General features: G+C 57.0%; 2 protein-coding genes across 2 annotated transcripts in view; both read right to left on the bottom strand.

Moving 5' to 3' along the window:
- The window catches only part of GSE1 (Gse1 coiled-coil protein), a 104504-nt gene extending 89065 nt beyond the window's left edge, over window positions 1–15439 (bottom strand). The window contains exon 1 of the mRNA XM_074349306.1: window positions 13840–15439. Coding sequence (XP_074205407.1) covers window positions 13840–13876 — 37 coding nt within the window. The 5' untranslated portion in view covers window positions 13877–15439. The remainder of the gene's footprint in view (window positions 1–13839) is intronic.
- LOC141574342 (uncharacterized) overlaps window positions 1–20245 on the bottom strand; it is a 357001-nt gene that overhangs the window by 53768 nt on the left and 282988 nt on the right. The gene's annotated exons all lie outside the window — the stretch shown is intronic.

Raw genomic sequence — 20245 nt, forward strand, 5'->3', positions numbered from 1 at the left:
ACCCGGGCCTGGGGAGGATGCAGATGACCTTGGAGCGCAAGGGAGGGAAAGTCCCCATCTGGTTTGTCAGGCACCACCTCGACCCACTTGAATCAGAACCTGCCCCTTAAGATCCCAGATCATTTGAGTACACAGTACACTTTGTGCCTCCTCCCTTCACACTTGCCCCATCTTCCCCTTTCAAAACCCAACAACTCTTGAGAATCTCTTTCCAACATCACCTCCTACAGGAAGCCCTCTCAGGTTGCTCCAGCCAAAGGGGAACTTCCCGTCCTCCAAATCCCTGGAGTCGCCTGCATCCTTCTAAGGCCCCAGAGCTTGCAGCCAGCTCGTGGCTCAGCCTCTCCCCTTCTCAGGTGGCCAGGAGGGCCTCAGAGCCTGACCTGTGACTTACTTTCGATCCTCCCATCAGCCCCTCCCAGGCCTGGCACCCAGAAGGTGCTCAGAAACTGCCTGAGCAGTTGCAGTTGCAAGAAGCCAACATCTTTCCAAACCAGGGCAAGGAGAACAAAGTTGGTTGCAGGCTATTTGCTTTATTATTCCTTCCACCAGGCTCACCCCACCGGTCTGACCCGCTGGCTGCCTCTCTCCGAGCCCAAGCACCTGGGAGGTGACAGAGCCCTGAGTCAAAGGCACCAAAACCAGAATGAAAGGCAGGCAGGTGGAGTTACTGGTTTCAATAAACCAAGCAAAGCCTCATGTGCTTTTCATGACCCTCTCTGCAAGCCGGGAGGAGTGCCGTGGCTTTGTCACACAGCAGGTGTCAGCCCTCCAAGATCTGGACCTCGGGACCCCAGAGGCCCCCGAGCATTGCTGGCAGAGGTGGGTCAAGGGCGAGATCTCTCCTCCTCCAGGGTGCTCCCACTCCCCACCACGCACTTGGCAGCCTCCCCTAAGTCCTGGGCTCTGAGCATCTCCCCCTACGCCAAGGCCTTGAAGACCAATGCTGACCGAGAGCCAAGGCTGCCTGGAACTCCCCCACGCTGACCAGACAAGGCCCCAAAACAGGCCTGTGTGCCTGGGACTCAGACAGGCCACATTTAATCCCATCTGGCAGCTCGGCCTGCCCCCGAGAGCCGTGTCTCTGAAAGCTCACTGCAAGGAGCCGCCTGTGAAGCCTGGGAACCCAGGGCCGCAGGTCATATCTTGGCTCTAACCCCGGAAGCCGCCAGAAACCTCGCTTTTCTGTGTCCTCCTCTGCCAGGCGGGGGATCGAAACCCCCGTCTCCACCCGCCGGGGCTCAGGCAGGAAGTGGCCTCAGCTCCACACACAGGCCGTCTCTGAGGTCTGCGACACAAGCGGGCCAGTCCAGGCGGGGGGCAGGTGCAAAGCCCCAGAGACTCACCCAAAGCCACACGAGCCCGCCGGGGCTCCCAGGCCCTGCCCGCGGCACACTGTGGCGACAGCGTGATCTGAAGTCATCGGTTCCCAAGAAGCAGGGAAGGCACACATGACACGAGACTGCAGTCACAGGCCCCCGCCTGTGCTCCAGCGCTGGGCTGGGGAGGCCTGCGGAGCCTGCCCGGAGTTCCGGTCCCAGCTGGAAACGAGATGATGGTGACAAGCACGCTAACAGCAATACCAACAGCAGGCGAACAGCCGCAGAGGGCCCGCTCCGCACCGTGCGCCCCGCTGGGCGCTGGAAATTACAGGCCCCTTTACTTCTCACAGCAAGCTCAGGAAGTGCCATCCCCCACGGTTTACACTTGAGTAAACTGAGGCACAGAGCGTTCCAGGAGCCTGCCCGAGGTCTCACAAGGGAAAAATGGCAGAGCCAGGATTCAAACCCTGGCCACCCGGCTTCTGAGTCCACGAGCTCAACTAGCAGGCTGTGCTCCCTTACATGTGACAAGCTGGTCGGGGGGGGGGGGGTCACTCCTGCCATCACAACCTGGAGGCACAGAGAAAGGAATACCCAGTGCTGATGGGTGAGCCCGGACTAAGCATGGCGGAGGGGCAGAGGTCAGGCTAGACAGACAGGCAGAGGGTTCACTCCCAACGGCCTTGCCTCCCATGCTCAGAAGCCAGTCTCCATCAAGGAAGAGCAGATCCCAGCAGAACCATTCTGGAAACGCTAACCTACTACACAGAGCGGTTCAATATGGCAGAGGCCTGTTAGAGTCCATCTCAGAGGCAGTTTCCATAAAACCAACCGGATGCTGTGCCAGAACCAAAGGGTGCCCATCAGAGGGCATCTCATGTCCCTGGGGCGCCCCAGCAATGACTCCTGGGAGATCCCAGGAGAGCAGCAGTGGCAGAGGAGCGTGGGCCTCGGGTTCCCTTCTGGCAGGTGTATCACTGTCGGTGACTCCGCGATGCCAGTCTCTGTTGTGAAACTTGGTGGGTCAGGAGCCCTCTGACTAATGCTCCCCTCTCAGGCCAGTCCTGGCGCTGGCCTCGCTGCAACTGTGCTGATGAGATGTGAGTTATCAGCCCCATCAGTGGACTGAGAAACTGAGGGAGAGAAGGGCGAGCGGTTTCCCAAGAGCCTCCTCTCCGGGCGGCTCGCCCGCTTCTGGGTCACAAGTCTCGCTGGCTGCTCCAGCCACTGAGCAATCCCTGCGTGTTGAAGTCGAGGATGAATATTCATGAGCCTGTCTGGTTCCACACTTTCATTTCTGGCCCAAATTAATAATTTACCATGGAGTTTCATAAAAATCAGACATAGCTCATTAGCAGCTCCCCAAAAGTCACTCCAGGCTCCTCACCGGTCCTGGTGAGAGGCCGGTCTTTCTTCTGTGACAAGTAACAAGGCTGTTACTTCGAGAAACAACCCTTATGTGAACAGGACTGGTGAACCCGACACTGGGGGCTCCCGCTGCCATGGGAGGCCACCCAGGTTTGAGCACTCCCCCCCCCACCGAGGCCTCTGCGTGGAGCTCCACCAGATCTGCCTTAGGACACTTCGGAAGCTGTCCCTGGAGGAGGACGGAATCCTTCCCCTGCTAAAGACAAGGCTGCCACCTAACTGGACATGGAGATGGTGGGGGGTGGCGTGCGCACGACAGACTGCACCCCACGTGCTGTTCGAGCACCTTGCTGTGCCCCTATCAAAACAGCAGGCTTCACCCTCCCCCAGCTGACCCTCGGGGGCTCATCCCTCACTTGTAACTAACAGAATGTGGCGTAAGTGACACTATGTGACTTCTGCGGCTAGGTCTAGGAGGCCATGCCACTTCCCCCTGTGAGCCAGGACCCCTGTCTTCAGAGCCCTAACCCCCATATATAGGAAGCACAGCTCCCCAGAGGCAGCCATGCTGTGAGGAAGCCCCAGCCACGTGCAAGGGCCCCACGGGGGCGCTCAGACCAAGAGCCCCAGCTGAGGCCTCAGCCAGCAGCCACAGCATCACCTGCCAGACGGGAGAGTGAGACGGGCCCTCAGATGATTCCAGAGTCTAGCCACCAAATTGCCTTCAGCCTTCCAGTCTCCCTAGCTGAGGCCCCAGGCCTTCAGGAGCAGAGACCAGTGGTTTCCCAACCTGCCCTTTCTGAATTCCTGCCTCACAACATCCATGAGTATATTAAAACTATGCTGTTTTATAACCACACATGGGCTTAAGAAGTCCCCCTCCCTCCCAGGGAGTCCTGGTCCCCTGCAGACCCACCCACCAGCCACCCAACTGTTGACATGGCCCGCCCACCCACGGCCAGGACCCTGTGGTTAATACAGAAGTAAGGATGGGTTAAAATCTGCCTGTGCATGAACCTTCCCAAAAGAGAAGTGGTGGGGGGACAGGGACATCCTGGCCCTGGGCCCTTAAGGCCCCAGATAAGGCTGAGACACTCACTCCCAGAGTGGGTGAGAAGCCCGTGTGAGCTGCCAGCCCTGCCTCACCTCACCCCGTCCTTTCTCCAACTGCTCGCAGGCAGGCAGCCCCACCCCGCTGGGCCCCTCCAGTGAGTTCAATTAAGACCCAAGCACTATCTCCTCCTCCCCTTCCTTTATGTTTCCTGCCTGCCCCCCCTTTCTCTTGTCAGATAATCACGGGAAACCAGCAAACGGTTGACACAGTTACCAAGACAACAGAAGTTAGGACCGGCGAGGAGGTCTGAAAGCTAATCCTAAATGAATTATAGGACAAGAGTGACAAGGGGGTGGGGACCAGTGTCGGGCAGCTTCAAAGAAGGCCCCAAGGTACGAGACAAGGTGCCGTCTGCCTCTGGAGGTGGGCTCTGTTGCTGGCTTGAGGGTGACACTGGAGTCCGCTGGGGGTGGGGAGGTCGGAGAAGGCATTCATTAAAATGAAATTCTCCACCAGAGACGATCTGGCCATGCCACCTACCATCCAGTAAGACTCAGGGCCCAGGGTTTACCCAATATAGATTTTCTGACGTGGGGGGCAGTGGGAAAAGGGCCAGGGCGATCTAATCAAGGCGATTCCATTTCTTCTTTACTTAGTTAGAACTTGCCATCTTGTGACCAGAGCGCTATGCACGGCCCCAGCTGGCCGACAGCCATTTCAAGAAGTTGAGCAAAGCAGCCTGCCCAGCCCCAGGGGCCGCAGGCAATGCCCTCCCTGCCCCGGCCACTGCCCTCATCAAGCAGGACTCAGCCAGGCCCCTCGGGAAGGGCCTCCTCTGACGCCCATCCAGAATCTAACACAGGCAGCACAAAGTCCACGGCCGGGAACTACGGATCCAAAGGTAATCGCAGCTAACGGTTCTACAGCACGTGGTCTGGGCTTCCACGGATGAACCTGGAACCATCGAATGCTCATGACAGCCCGAGGAAGTTGGCCCGCCATTGGCCAGGTTTAACCGATAAGTAAACTGAGGCCCAGGGGGAAGGGTATAGCTCAATTGGTAGAGCGCCTACTCAGCACGCAAGAGGTCCCAGGTTCAATCGCCAGTACCTGCTCCAAGCAGGAATCAATGAAAAAACCCAATTACCTGCCTCTCAGAATCCAAACAATACAGGAAACTGAGGCCCAGAGAAAGTAAGTAACCTGCCAGACTCACATGGCCAGGCAGGAGCTGAGGCAGGATCGCCCCCAGTGCTGTCGCCCCAGTCTTTGTTCCAGCCAGGGCTGCAGCATCAGAAGTTTGCTGATCTGGGGCCGGCGAGGCCGCCAGGGCCACCACGGAACCCCAGCTCCCGGCTGCTACCTGCCTCCTCCCGAGTGCAGGCCCTGGAAACCCACACACTTTTTTCCTAGGAGGCCCTTCCTGGTTATTCTACACCCTCTGCCCCCAGCCTCCCCTGACCTTTGTCTAGCTAAGGGCCCCGGTGATAATCACAACCCCATTCTCAAACGTCCCGGGGACCAGCTGCCCCAGCTCAGTTTCCACAGGCAGGCCGAAGTGTTAGACCAGTTCTCACACTTGAGCGAGCATGAGAGTTTCCTGGAGGGCTCGCGAGCACAGATTGCCGGACCCCGCCACAGAGAAGAAGGAGGCGTGGGGCAGCCAGGGTGTGGGCAGAGGGGGGCCACTGAGGCCAGAGACCTGAAGACAGGGAGGTGTTAGCCTCGGTAGGTCTTGTGAAGGGGTCCTCGAGAATCTGCAGCTCGAATCCCTCCCAGCTGATGCTAATGCTGCTGGCCTGGGAACCCCACTTTGAGAACCACAGAAGAGTCAGTCCGGGCTCAAAGGCCCCCTGCCCTGCTCTCTTCCTGCAGGACCCCATCACTCTGAGGGGAACCTCTGCAGACAGTTTGCTTCCACGAGGGAGGCTGTCAGGGCCACCTTCCTAAAACAGATGGGACAAGGCACACCACCATCTGACCCACCTGCATCTCCAGATCCCCCCCACCTCTCACTGCCTCCAGGCTGCCAGTCTGGTCCAGCCTGCCACCTGTCTGGCCTGAGGCCACAGCAGTCACCTCTACGTTGGTCTCCCTACTGCCTTCTGACCACCTGGACTCTCTCTTAGCTCTGCAGCCAGAGGAGCTGCTGAATTTGTACCACCTACCCCACCCCCCAACTCCCAGCTCCATCTCCCCTCCACCCTCTCCCCATGGCTCATGCCCTTCAAGGACTCAGGGCCTTTGTACATGCTGGACCCTCTGCCTGGACATCTCCCCTTCAGCTCTCTCCAGGGCTAACACCTCCCTGTCTTCAGGTCTCTGGCTTCTCTAGCCACCCTCTGCCCACACCCTGGCTACCCCCTGCCTTCTCCACAGCCAGCACTGTGGGATACAGAACCACATGCTCATTGCTAAAGCAGAGGGCACGGTTCTTGGGAGCTTCTTGGCTGTATTTCCATGTGCCTGGGCCAGTGCCTGGCATGTCATAAACATGTATGGAATAAACAGATGAATTTGGCTACTTTAAAGCCCTGGGTTCCCACCCACTTACAGCATTGGCCTCATGACATTCAAGCCCCGCCCCAATGCGGTTCAACCCACCCACTGGCTTCTCTTCCCACCACACTACATCATCCCTCCTCGTCAAGCTCTCCCCTCCCCAAAAACTATCCCTTCTGGCCCTGGGGTGCAGTGCAAGGGCCACCATCTCCCAGGGGCCTGGCCCAGCCCCACCGGGGTCATCTCTGCTTCCCACCAGCTGGGTCCTGTCCACCCTGCCCAGACTCTGAGGGCAAGGGCTGGTCCCAAGGCTGCTGCCTGGCCTCCGGGGTCTGGCACATGGGATGGAACAGAGAAGGGAGAAAGGCTTGAAAGCCCCCTGGGCGGCCAGGGAAGGCTTTCTGTGTGAGCCCCACCCTGCCCGCTCACTCTCTCCTTCCCATGCTTCCCGTCCAGGACCCACCAAGTCTGAAAGGGGCCCTGCTGTCTGGACACCCGCAAGGAGGGTCTTCATCCTCTTTAAAGGACGCACAGGCTTCAGAGCCCTGCCACCAGAGGGTACCTCTAAGAATCAGGGCAGAAGTGGGAGCCTTCCCTTCCAAGTGCTCAGAGCAGAAAGGCCAGCACAAACGTCATCTCCTCTCTGAGGCCTCCTGGATACTGACGCCACCCCTACCTCAAAACCAATCATTGGCTCCTCTGCACTCCTAGAAATTTCTACACACACCCCTGGGCAACATTTGTCACCCTGAATTACTCAATCCGCGTCCCCCACTACCACCAAAGCAGGGACAGCCCAGGGCCCCATTCTTAGCATGCCTGGCGTGAACTCTACATGCCAAATATCTTAACAGTGGCTTCCCTATTCTTGTTCATTCTTTCTCACTGTAATAGCCTCCTTCTACCCAGTCTCAACCTCTGCACCCCTCACTTCCAAGGCCTGCCTCCAATGCCACCTCCTCCACAGAGCCTTCCTGGATTTCTTCCACCAGGGTGATTGATCCTGGGAGACTTCAGAGCACTCCGTCCTTGCTCATCTCGCTCCTTGTGTATTCCTGAAGCAACCTGAGAATGAGACACAGACCTCCTTCACTGTTCCTGACAGGTCAACACAGGGCCCAGCTCCCCATGGGGCAAGCCTTGCCCAGTTCTGGTGGTGATACTTAGGAGGGACCAGATTTGTTTTGTGTCCCAGGAGGACAGAACTAGGTCAAATGCATGTGTGTGCTCCCTGTGAAAAGCAGTGTTCTAATGGCCCATGGTGGAGTGCTATGTCTGACCCTCAGTAACCACCAAATCGAAAGAAGAGAGGGGCTGGGCCATCTGACCTCAGAGATCCCTTCCAAGTCCAATTTTCTGTGACTCCCAACCCCGCAGGCCATTAAACAAGTGGCCAAATGCCCACTGGGCAGCGGTCCAGAGCTGGTCAGAGGGCGCTTCCTGTCTCTCTGTAGGAGGAGCCGGGAAAAAAACACGGAGGCACTGATCCTTCAAGACCACGGGCCTCCGCCGGGGGCCTGGGCTCTAGGGCTGGGGTTGCTAAGGCTCTGGGGGTGAGACCTGGGCCCAGATTAACTCAAATCCAGCCCACCCCCAGCAAGCACTGCCCAGCTGTAATCCGGGCTGAGGGCAACCATCAACCCCAGCGCAGACTGTGGAGGGCCTGGCATCGATGGGAACAAGCCAGAAAAAAAATGCACTTCCCCTAAAGACTTGTAAAAAAAATTCTCACTGATTTTTTTCCCTTTTACCCCAAGCTTTCACAGCTCTAAATATGCCACACTTAGTAATTTTACGAGCAAACTAAGCTATACATCACACGGTTTTATGTTCCTAAATTAACAAAAGGACTTTAAATCTATATGGAGCTCTTAAAAAAAAAAAAAAAAGCACTGCATCTATTTTTATTCCCTCACCCCCAAATTCCCCCTTCCGCTCTAATATACTCCACCCCCACCCCCCCGCCTGGGTGGCTTCGAAATTTCTGCTGATTGCATAGCTAGACCACCAAGGAGAGACAATTCCAAACACAGACGAGGAACTGCTTTGCTAAGGTCCCCCAAGAGGGGGGTCCACTGTCCTTCGGGAAAGGCTACTTTGGGGGCCATGAAAGCTTGACATTTTTTTCCTGCAAAGTGGAATATCCTAGTAGATAAACGCCCTATCTGTTAGGATAGGATGTACCCCAGCAGAAGAAGAGGCCACATCTACCAACCCAATCTCACCAAAAATCTAAGAATTAGAAGTCAACAGGTCCCTAAGGTCTTCTGACATCCGTGTTCTTAGCTGCAAAATGCAGGGCAGACTAGATGACTGGAGGGGTCCATTTGCACTTGACTGTGGAGAGAAGGAAGCACAGGGGGGCTGTTCCATTCACACATGTCCACGTCCAGGGGTAAGATGGACAAGCGACATGGAGCCCTGGACTTGGAACACAAGCCCAGGTCCAGACACTCCATCCTTCCCCTGGCTCTGTCTCTGGAGCTGGGTGGCCCTGGCCAGCTGCCCTCCAACCCTCCACCTCCCCTGGCAGAGAAGGAAGAGAATCCTCCCTGCCCCTGCCCCATTCTGGGGCAGGACTCCAGGTAGCATAATGACTGTTTGCTCCAAGAGCATAAAAGAGACTTCTCCAGACTCCAAGAGTCAAGGAGATAAGAAGTAGGAGAGTTTGCAACTGGGCTGTATCAGATTCCCACCCATGGAGTCAGAGCGACACATTTAAGCAAGAAAAAAAATCTTAATGAGAACCAAATTGAGAAGGGGGGTGGGAACCAGACCAGGCCCCTCGGAGAAGGGCTGGGCCGCATCTGGGACAAAAGGGCCCCTGGCTTTCCCAGCCGACAGATGGAAATGTGGTGGCCCCTCCCCATTTCTCAGGGGTGTCGGAAGGTTAATTGGTGACTGCCTGGAAAGTGCTAGATGGGAGACGAAATCAGACCCCATTAGGCCCAACCTGCTCCCAGAGCAGGCCCTGGATGGTTCCAGAGCTGCCCCCAAAGCCATAGCCCATTGCTCGTGGCCCGGCAGCTTCCGACAGTGAGCCAAAGCCAGGCATGAGCTTGGTCACCGCTGGCAACTGTGGTCAACCCGCCCCCCACCCAGCTTCAGCTCCTGAGGTGGCACCCCAGGATCTGGGCGCCGGCAGCTGGAGGCCCACGGTTCCTGCCTGCTCGCACCTGCAGCCTCATCCAGGGCTTCCTGGAAGCAGTCTGGGGGGTGAAAGTAAAGCCTAGGCAGCTCCTCACAGGCCACTTGGGCCTCAGTTCACCTTCCCAGGCACCCTCAGCCCCCAGCAGGGGAAGCCTGCCTCTTGCAAGCTCTGTCCAAGGATGTGGAGAGCGGGGTCTGGGCCAGCTGACCCTTGGGGGGAACCTGGGGGCATGGAAAATGTTCTAGGGAGACCAAGATTCTCTGATAGCAGACACCAACGGGCTGTGTGGCTTTGGGCCAAGTCCCAGCCCTCTCTGAGCCTCAGTTTCCTCACTGGAAAATCTGGAGTGTCCTTCCCAGCAGTGGACAGTAAATCTACAGGGGAAGCCCGGGTCACCCAGAGTTCAGCATGGGGCCAGGGTGGGGTCAGCTGACAGCCGAGGAGTACTCCCTCCACGAACTCCAGGAACAAGATAAGGGGGCCGGCAGCGCGCCACCGCCAACACCAACGGCAACTCCCTCCCTCACTCGTTCAACAAATATTTATGAAGCAGAGACTCTGGAGCCAGACTGCCTGGGGTCAAAGCCCGGCTGTACCGCTGACTGCCCGTGTGACCTCCACCTCTCTGTGCCTCAGTTTCTTCATCTGACAAGTGGGATTCCATTAACACCATGTCTGGTATGGAGTGGGCACCATATAAAAAGTGACTGCTGCCACTTCTTCCTCCTTATCATTTTTATTATTGTTATTATTGGTCTGATGCTGAGTCAGACCTTTTAAGAAACACACAGTCCCCCCTGCATGGAGCTCACAGCCTGGTGAAGTTCAGGAAAGGCGGGAGCAGGGCGCATGTGCACACAGAGGGAATTCTGAGAAGCCTTAGAGATCCCAGCCACCCACTGGTCCTGAGCTCCTTTCGCACATGCCCAAGTCCCCTTCTCCTGGTACAGGAAGTGTCCTCTGCTAGATCCCAACCCTCCCACCAGTGAATGAGCACCAGAGGCCAGACACTGCATCGTTGGGGTGATAGGCCTGGTCCAAACACCCGAGTTCCAGTCCCAGCTCTACTATTGAGAAGCCCTGTGACTTTCTACAAATAATTGCACCTTAATAATAATAGTTATTATTATAGCTATCACTTGCTAAGTGTTAACTTCACCCCAGGCACCATTCTGAGTGCAGTGCAAGGATTCACTCTAATCTCTGACACCAGATGTTGGCAAATTTCCCCTGTAAAGGACCAGATAATGTATTTTAGGCTTGGCTAGCCTTGTCACAACTACTCCATTTTGCTGTCATAGCTCAAAAGCTGCCACAGATAATACAAAAAAGAACGGGCATGGCTGTGTGCCAATAAAACTTTATTGACAAAGATCAAGCAGTGGGACGCAGATGGCCACCCCCTGCCTTATGTCCATACTGAGGTAAATACAATTATAGACCCCATTTCCCAGATGGCCCAGAGAGCTCAAGTCACCTGCCCAAGGTCATGGCTCGGAAGAGGCAGAGCAGGACCTCAAACCTACAGTGCCCGGCCTCAGGCCTGCGAAGCAGGGGGAGCCATGCTTGAAGCCAGCTTGGCTGTGAATGGACTGCCCCCAGGAAAGGCTGTACAGGCAGGTTCTGGGCCCTGGCTCCCTGGGGTGACAGATACTGTGACAGGGGACAGAACAGGGTCCCAGAGGCTCGAGAGCACCTGGGTGTCAGCCTTCTAAGGCCATGAAGCCCCAGCACACCAGGTTGGCCGTGTCCAGGCCCCTGCTTCCCAGGCCAGCATGGCGGGCAGCAGCCAGTTTCATGTCCCAGCTCCACCATTTCTGAGTTGGGCCAAATGCTAGTTCCTCTGAGCCTCACATTCCTCATCTGTGAAATGGGCAGACACCAGCACTGAGCTCAGGAGTGGGAATGAGAGTTACAGGACAGATTCCCGCAAAGCACACGCAAGGGGGCTGGGAAAGTTCATGAGAACCAGGTCATTCCTTTGACTATTCCCTCCACTACTCTAAGAGGACTTGGCCAAAGCCCAGGGAAGCAAAGCACTTGACCACAGCTCTTCCCAATTAAGCCTCTACACTGTTACAGCAAAATTATAAAGTACAAATCCTAGTGAGGCAATTGAAAAAAAAAAAAGAAAACTCTAGTGGAGGGAGGACAAACCTCCTTCCACAGGCAGAGAGGACGCGGGCCCTGACCTCCCTGGGGTCCCGACCTACAGCCCTCACCCTGCCGCTCAGGACTTCACACCAGCCAGGATTGATTTTGCTTAATTGCTCTGGATCCTAGCCTGACACTTCCTCCTTTTCTCTCTGAGGCTTCCAGTGTAAATAGAAAATCGGTCACCTGATGAATAAATATGCACCAGCAGCCACCCAATGGCAGGTGAAGTGGGGTGTAGATTACAAGCACCTGTGCTTTTAAGACGCCCTGTACTTAAGAAGATTCATTCTTGCCACAAATGCACTGAGTGTCTACAAGGCAAGGCGCAGCTCTGGGGGCGGCGCTGCAGGTACAAAGAGGAAAGAATCCTGCCAGCTTCTCAGCGGCTCCCAGGCCAGGGGGAGGCCGCCTGGAGACACCAGCCAGAGCAGGAATGCCGGGCCACAGCTTGGGTTCAAAGGGCCCTGGGGCATCTCACCAGGCACCAGCTTTCAGCCACCTGGGGTCTTCCTATGGGAGAGACTGGGGGCGGGGGGGGGGGGGGCGGCTCTGAGCCCAAGGACTGGGCCCTGTGTTAGAACACAGCCCTTTTGTAAATTGGGGATTCCGGTTCTAATTCGGGCCGGATCTGCAGAGGGTAATACAGAGGGGAGCAAGGGGCCGGATTTGCATTTCAGGCAGTGAAGGAAAGAAAAAAGAGATCAAGGGTGGAGTGCAGCCCCTGAATATTCTTCCTTTAAAAGTGGTGGAGACACCAAGAACGAGACACAGACCTTGTCAGTTCCTGGGAAGGGCTAGGGACCCAAAACAGCCACAGAGAAACTCACAAAGGGTAAACGTGCGGACTTCACACAGAACTGAGAAGTCCTTCCCACTTTTTCTTTTCCCTCCTAGCCTCCCCCTACTCTTTCAACTTGGTAAAAATATTTGCCCTGATTCAGGACCAAATCTCGCAGATCTGGGTCCTGCCCAGGCCCATTCCCTCCCCCACAGTCCTCCCGGGGGATCCAGGACAGCACTGGGAGCCACAGCCAAAGTGACAGGGGCTTCTGAACACAGAGGGAAAGAAACCAAAACCCAGCACCCAGCCACGTGCACCTTTCCCCAGCAAAACAGTTCAGAAATAAACCTCTACCGGCAGTGTCTTCTGCAGAATTTTCCAAGCCCCAACATGAAAAGCCCAGGAACTTCCCCTACAGCACCCCAACGTCTCCCCACCCCCAAATCCACAGACGCCCCAACTTCTATAGGAAATGTGTGTCAACGCCCAGGGAAGATAAAACTCTCAAAGGAAGGAAAGGGAAATAAAAACAGCTCATTCCTAGGACCAGCGGTCATACGCAGACCAGCCTGCCTGACCTGGGGTCACGTGGCACACCAGGGATAGGCCTGGTGAGTTACTCCCGACCCATGGGGCACTGAGGGGGGGTGACAGCGCAGCTGCGGGGAGGGCCCCAGGGATCGCCAAGATTCCCAACCCCCTCACCAGGAACTGTGGCTCACCAGCTACTCTTCAGCCTACATGTAATTATTTTTAAGGTTTCAAAGTCCAAATAAGGTGGACAGAAGAGGGGTTCCCCAAACCTCCGGCTGTCACCCCCGCTCCTCCTCTTTGGGCTGCAAGCGCGACTCGCCCCGAAACAGAAAGTTACAGGGCAGGCTGCTGTCAGCGCTCAGGAAGGTTAGGGAAACAGGAAGACACGCCAACCACCCTCCAGAGCTTCCCCCGGCCCTCTCCTCCGATCTCGGCAGGCACAAAACCTTCCAGGGAATCCCAGGCAGGAAGGGGGGCGGTGGGGGGAAGACACACCACGCTCACGCGGAGACCGCGCAAGGGGCTGGCTGGAGGGAGAGGAAAATAAGCCCTGGGACTCGGGGCGGGGGTCGGGGGGCGCATGCTACCCGATCGTGGCGGCCTGCAGGAAAGTAACTTCACACCCGGTGCTTAATTCACCTCGGAAGGCTTGAGTGCCCCGGCCGCTCGCTGCGCCGCCGCCACGGAGCCGGCTCCGGGCAGACAAAAGGAGCGAGACGCGCAACCCCCGGCGGCGGCGCGAAGCGGGCGGCAGGCCGGGTGGGCGCTCCTCGCCGCACGTAGCGCACACACCGCCGGCCGGACCGTAGCGGGAGCAGCGGGGGCCGCGCGCGCCTGCTGGTCCGCTGGGGGCTCGGCGGACCCACGGCCCCGACCCAGGCCGGGGGGATCTGGAGGGGTCGGGTGGGGTGGGGGTCTGGGGCGCGCCGGCGCCGCGCGGGACCAGGGGAGGCGCACAGAGCTCGCTTACCTGGTAAGTAATACAGAGGAGGCTTCAATCCAAACATGTTTCAGATTAGAATTCCATAGTGGCCAGAGAGGGATGAAGAAGGAAAAAAATGTTAAAACCCAGTGAGGAGACAAAAAGCGCCGTCCGAGCCACGGCGCTCAAAAATGTCCAAAACAATAAAATAAAGGCAGAAGAGCGATCCTGACAGCGACGGAAAAAAAAAAATCAGTCTTTTTTTTTTTTTTCCTCTCTCCCTAAAATGATCAAAAGGCTCTCTCTCCGGCCAGCACCCGAGCAGTTTCGGCCACCTTGGCCCTGGCAGATCCACAATGAGGTAACTGACGACCAGGGAAGGGCTGGAGCCTCCACGGCTGCCCGGTGTCTTCGCCGCGTGTGTATTTTCTGCCTTTTGGACTTGAGATGCAAATAAAAGAAGGAGGGGGCGCACGGCGGAGGGAAGCAGGCGGGAGAGCGGAGAGGAGCGCGAGAAAAATAAAGGGGGGAGGTGAGGGTGAGGAAATTGGGGGGTTAAGATCTTCAGGGATTACTCATTTGAGAGAGAGCGAGAGAGAGAGAAAGAAGCAGCCCCCAAAACGTGCGAGTAGCAATCTCTCCTCCATTCAGCCATTTGAATGTCAAGGGCGAGGGTCAAGGGACCTGTTTCCAACAGGGTTTCACGTTCAGAACCAGAAGGAAAAAGGAAGGGGGGGCGGCGGGAGGGGGTATCTCTTGTTGCCAAGGAGAAATCGGCTTTGTTTTCGTTTCCCCTTAGCTACTGGGTGAGGAGGGGCGGGGTGGGGGAGAGGAGGGGGTGGGGAGAGGGAGGGGAGAGGAGAAAATTAATACCCAAACAGCCAAGAAGTACCGAGGGGGAGATTTCTTCTCGTAAATAAAAGAGGCAGCGATTGCAAACAAGTCTCGGGCAGAAGAAAGCAGGCCGAGGAGCCGGCTCCCCTCCCCCTCTCGCCACCAACACCACCTCCCCCCACTTTTTTTTTTTTTTTTTTTTTTTTGGTTATCTCCCTGGCCCGGCGTCCCACCACTGACTCAGAGAGCAAGGGTGGGGGAAGGAGAAAGAACTCGCGGGGGCTCGGGCTCCCGGGCAGAAGGAGCCAGGAGGAGAGCGGGCAGGCGAGAGCGCACGGCGGTGGAGAGACCCTCGATCAATTTTCATGCAAGAATCATTATCGGTAAATTGGAAAGCTGGCTGCCTGACAGCAGATTTGTCTCCCCTAATGAAAGCGAAAGGGTAGGGGCGCAGCGGCGGGGCGGCTGCAGGCGGCGGCGGCTCCTTCCGTCTCTACTCGGCATCTTCCAAGAGCTCCACGCTTCACAGGGCGATAATAATAGTTTCACTTGCGAGCTTCCCCCCGCGCGGCCGCCGAGCCGGGCAGCAGATCCATGCGGATCGGGATCGGGGCGCGGAAAGCTGGGCTCCCCTCTCCTAAGGCGGGGAGGGTGCTGCTGTTGGAGGCGGGGTGCTCCCCTCTGCCCCAAAGCAGGGGCCGTTTGCAAACTGTGGGCGGCTGCGGGCGCCGCCGGTCCCCCCCTCCGGCTGCCCAACTCCGCGCTCTGGCCGCCCGCCCGCCCGTGCGTCCTCCCTCCCTCCCCACCCACGTCTGACAGCTGCGGGAGCGAGGAGTTCACTCGCCGCTGGGGCCTGGGAGGAGGATCCCCAAATCGTGCCCCGGGAGCTCTATCCCGCCTTTTGTGAAACCCACACCGGGCTGCGGAAACACACTGCACCGGCCCAGGGTGAGCTCCTAAGGCGAGGAGCTTCTTTCTCCCCTTTCTTTTCCTCACCCCTCACCCCACCCCTTAAAAATCCCTGCTGCAAGTGTAATCAAATGCTTGATACCATCTCCCACACTCTCCCTGCACTGGTGCATTATCAGATCCGGGAAAGGCATGCTTCCAGGCAAATAGACCTAATAAATGCTATTACTGGGATTCTGCAAGCCCCGGCTGCACCATAGTAACGAGAGCCCTAGCTAATTTGGTTTAAGAAAACGACCAACTGTACAGAGTGTGTGAGTGAGTGTGGAGACTGGATCCCTCCTCCCCACCCGCCTCTCTTTCACACCAGCTCAAGAAGGCCCCATGTGATAATTCCCCAAATCGAAGGGGAAAAAACCCTGCCGCCAAACCACATCCTGTGCACTCATTGTCCAGCCCAGCGATTTTAAAGAGACAGGATCCATTTACCCACGCCCCGCCCCACATACACTTCAACGCGCGCTGCACAGCTGCCTCTTGATGTGACAATTTATTTTCAAGCCCTTTTACCTTCTGAAGGGCTCCTCAGTGGCACAACCAGCCGGAATCACGACTTGGTAACACTAAGGGGTCACCTTTTGACCCCAGGTACAATCACCTTCGTTTGAGGAACGGACCTGAGCCTGCAGGCACCCACCGAGGGGCACCAGGGTCACGCCAGGCTTGGGTTCCTGCCAACGCTTTCCAGCCGCTGCGTAAATTAGGGGTCCCAAGCAGAAGCTGGGGTCCCTGCTAAACTCGAGGGCTTCAGGTGACAATTGGACTCCTGGAATATGATACTCTAGAGGAGAGCTCAGGAGGGCAAATTGGAGGAGGTGGGCGGACGCCGCGTGTCCTTTGACCCTTTATGCCACTCACCACACCCCCACTCCACGTCCACCCCACCAGAAAATCTTAAATGGGCTGGGCGGAGCGCTCGGAGCCAAGGGGAGGGGTGGCGCTCTTCCCCGCCACCACCAAACAGCTGGGTGGGTGCAGCGCGCAGGCGGCTGCCTTCTCCGCCCGCTGGGCCGCCGCTGGTGCGAGGAGCGTCTTTTAATGCCCCACTCCCCGCGGCGCCCCGCCCGGCGCCCCCTCCCCGCGGGCGGCCGAGCGCGCAAGGGCACCAGGGAGGGCCCCGGGGCTGCCGACCTGGAGGAAACCGGCCGCTCGGGGCCGCCGGCGTCCGCCGCCAGCATCTGGCCGCTCCGCCCCGCGCTGACCCCGCAGGTCGCGCTCGGCCCTCGGCGGCGGCGGCCCTTTGTTTCCGGGGCTGCGTGGCGGCGCGCTCGGCGCTCCCTGCGCCCCCCCCCCCCCGCCCTGCGCCCGTCGCCGCTGGCGGCCCTGCGAGGGAGACGACGGCCTGGCACGGCAGGGTCCGGGTCTAACACCTGCCGCCCGCCCCCGGATCGGCCTCTGCTTCAGTGCCCACTTTCACCTCCCAGCTATTTAGCACCCATTTAGCACCCGTCCAGTTGATAATCTGCGCCTCCCTGGGAGCAGGGGACACCAAGGCGCGCATCAGACAGCCAGGGTGAGCTGCCCCACCCCCTAGACCCCTCAGAAACATAGGGAATCTCTGATTCTGCTTGGGGGAGAAAAATATAACTTTTTTAAAGACCCTAAACTATCAGTTTCTGTTGTCATTCTTTTATTGGTTTTTAATTCTCGGGGATTACAGGAACAACAGTAGCAATTAATACCGAACCTTCCTCTACTGTATATGCTAATGGCAGGAGCCATAAAAATTAATTTGAAAACATGTCATTACACAATAGCTGTACAGGCAATAAACCTGTAATTATGGGCCAATCACAGGCAGGGTACAGAGGGAGGGATGGTCCCCCAATCTGCTGGGCGCCCCCCTTCCCCTACTAAAGTGGAGAAGATGGTGTCAGAAAGAAGCTTGCCTTCTGGGAGCCACCTGTGGAGAATGCTCCCAGACTGGGGGCTGGCAATGGGGGTCTCTAGTTCGAATTCCAACGACCCGGCTTCTCTGCAAGGCCCTCTGGAGACAGCTGCTCCAGGGCCAACCAAGACTGAAATTGTGGGAGGAGAGGCATGGCAGAGCCTTGGAGAGCATGGGGGCCTGGCTCGCTGCTGGTGGGTGAACATTAAAAGCAGTAGGAGGCAGAGAGAAGGGGAGACCCCACACTGGCTGACCAGCACCGCTTATCTTTGCTTCCCTGTCAAAAGGCAAACATCCCCCCACCAGTAAGTATTTGAACGCCTGCATCAAATTATCTCAAAATGCTCAGGCCAAGCCCTAATTGCTTTTGGCCACTCCCTTGGGAAGGAGGTGAGCACTAAGATTCTAGTGATACCCTAAGCCTCCTTGGGCCCTGGGTCTGGGTAGCTCAAAGGAGGTTAGTGACATTTCCTGGTGACAGAGACATGCGTAAGGGAGGAAAATATGAGCTCTGCCATGGAAGGGTGGCTGCACCGCAGCTCCCAACCCGATGCCAAAACAGCTGAAAAATGTAAAGCAACCCCTGCTGTGCCAAGCAGCCTGCTTAACCGGCTGACTCCCCACTGAATGGCTCGGTTGTTTGCCATAATGTGGCTGAACGGGGGAGCTGGAAGGATTTTCCCTTTCCCACCGGCCCTTGTGGCTTGGCTGGAGTTTTTGGAACCCATCACTAAGGCCATTCATTTCCAGGGGAGTCACCCCTCCTGTGGTGGTGCCTATGGACTGGCTGCGGGTGGGAGGGGCAGCCAATCTGGGCCAACCTGGACCAGCTGTCAGGTGCCCAGGTGAGAAGGATAACACTTTTCTGGGGATTTCAGCTCAGTGGGATTCTCTGCAAGGCTGGAATACCATCTCCATCCCCTCTTCTCTCTCAGAGCCTGGCTGTGGCAATACCCTGTCCTCCTGCTCTGTCAGCTCACTTCTGGGGAGCAGTTGGGCACTTACAGAAAAGAGGCAGCGATCGGTGCAAGCTGAGTCTCCAGTGTCCCTTCTGACAGTTGAGGCCACCGAAGGGCAAACTCATCCCCACCTCTCCGAAGACCCCTGCCCAGGTTGCCAGCCAACCCAGGGTCAGAGGGAAGCTCCAAGCAGTGTCAAGAAAGGCAAAGAAAACCACTTCATCTTTCGATGGGGAAACAAGCCGGGGGCTGGCTGCTTCCCTGGAGGTGGCGTGGAGCCCACTAGACCCCCACTAGTGCAGGGGGGCCCCCTCCTTCCCACTCTCCCCAGCTGCACTTTCAAAATGGAGGGGCCCCAGACTCCCTCTAGTGGGGCTACTGTTGCCACAGCATGGAGACAGCCTAGCCAGCCAAGAGCATCAGCTGAATGCAATAAAAATAGTCTCGCAGCACGTGCTGAGAACACAGACTGCGGACGGGGTCTGGAGTGTGCAGCGATGGGGTGTCCGGCTCTGAGCCCCAGAGCTCACTGCCTCTCTCTACCCATTGAAACACTTGTGGCTGCCTGGGCCAGGCTGCGACCTCCCCAAGGATTCCAGGGAAGGGAGGAGAGGGGAGTCTGGGAGACCACATGGCTAACCTGAAATGCCCCTTTGGGCATTTCACTGCCCCCTCCACTTCCCTCTCTAGGATAATTATGCCAGCTGATGTTCCCTGAGCACTCAGTCTGCGCCAGTTGCTGTTCTAAGCACTTTTCATGGATAACTCATTGGATCCTCATAACAACTGTGTTCAAGGTCACCATTAGGAGTTCCATTTTCTAGATGAGGCACAGAGAGGTTGAGCACCTTGCGCAAGGACACACAGTGGGTAAGTGGCAGTTTGAAGCTGAGCTGGGTCCAGAGTCCATGTCCACATGCATCCGCGGTGTGGAGTCAGACAGACCAGAGTGTTCAAATTCCAGCTGGGCTCCCACCCACTGTGTGCCCTCAGGCAGTGATGTCACCACCTGAGTTTCCTCACCTGGAAAATGGGATGAAATTGCCGCTGCATTCCAGGAAGATGCGGGTGTGTAACCACTCTGGTGTCCAGCACAGAGTGAGGACTCTGTAAACAGACCTGGAAATTATGCCAATGTTTTGGGTAACAGTGGTAACAGCGAAAACAGCAGCCACCACGGCGGGGGCCTCGGCACACCCAGGGCTCCGCGCTACGTGCGTTGCTAAGGATGTTATCTTACCTGGAACCTGCCCCCACCCCCCGGGGCAGACCTACACCGACCATCACCCCATTCTGTACATGAGGACACTGAGGCCCCAAGAGGTGAAGTCACTCACCCCAGGGCACGCAGGGAGCGGACACACCCACTTTCTCCCTTCATCCGGCTCTGGTCTTTAGGTGACTGGACGTGTGTGAATGTTCTGTCTCAAGATAAGCAAGTCTGACGTTGGGAGAGAAAGGGAGAACTAATGTCCCGTCAGGGTGACGTCTGCAGACCCAGGCTTCGTTTCCATCTTGGTGTGTTCACTTTTGCTTTCCTCGTACCCAGGGGCTCCAGGGCGCGCCCCATCCAGGGAGTGCTGTCCCGTCTCAGGGGTCTAACTGCGCCTCTCGCAGCCTCCTCCACCTGCCCCATGTAATGATGGGCTGAATGGTGGCCCACCAAAAGATATGTCCACCTGGAACCATGAATTTGACCTTAATTGGGAAAGGAGTCTGTGCAGATGTAATTAAGTTAAGGATCTCAAGATGAGATCATCCTGGATTATCAGGGTGGGCCCTAAGTCCAATGGTAAGTAGCCTT

Source organism: Camelus bactrianus, chromosome 21 (genome assembly GCF_048773025.1).
Source record: "Camelus bactrianus isolate YW-2024 breed Bactrian camel chromosome 21, ASM4877302v1, whole genome shotgun sequence".
In the NCBI taxonomy this organism is placed as follows: Eukaryota; Metazoa; Chordata; class Mammalia; order Artiodactyla; family Camelidae; genus Camelus; species Camelus bactrianus.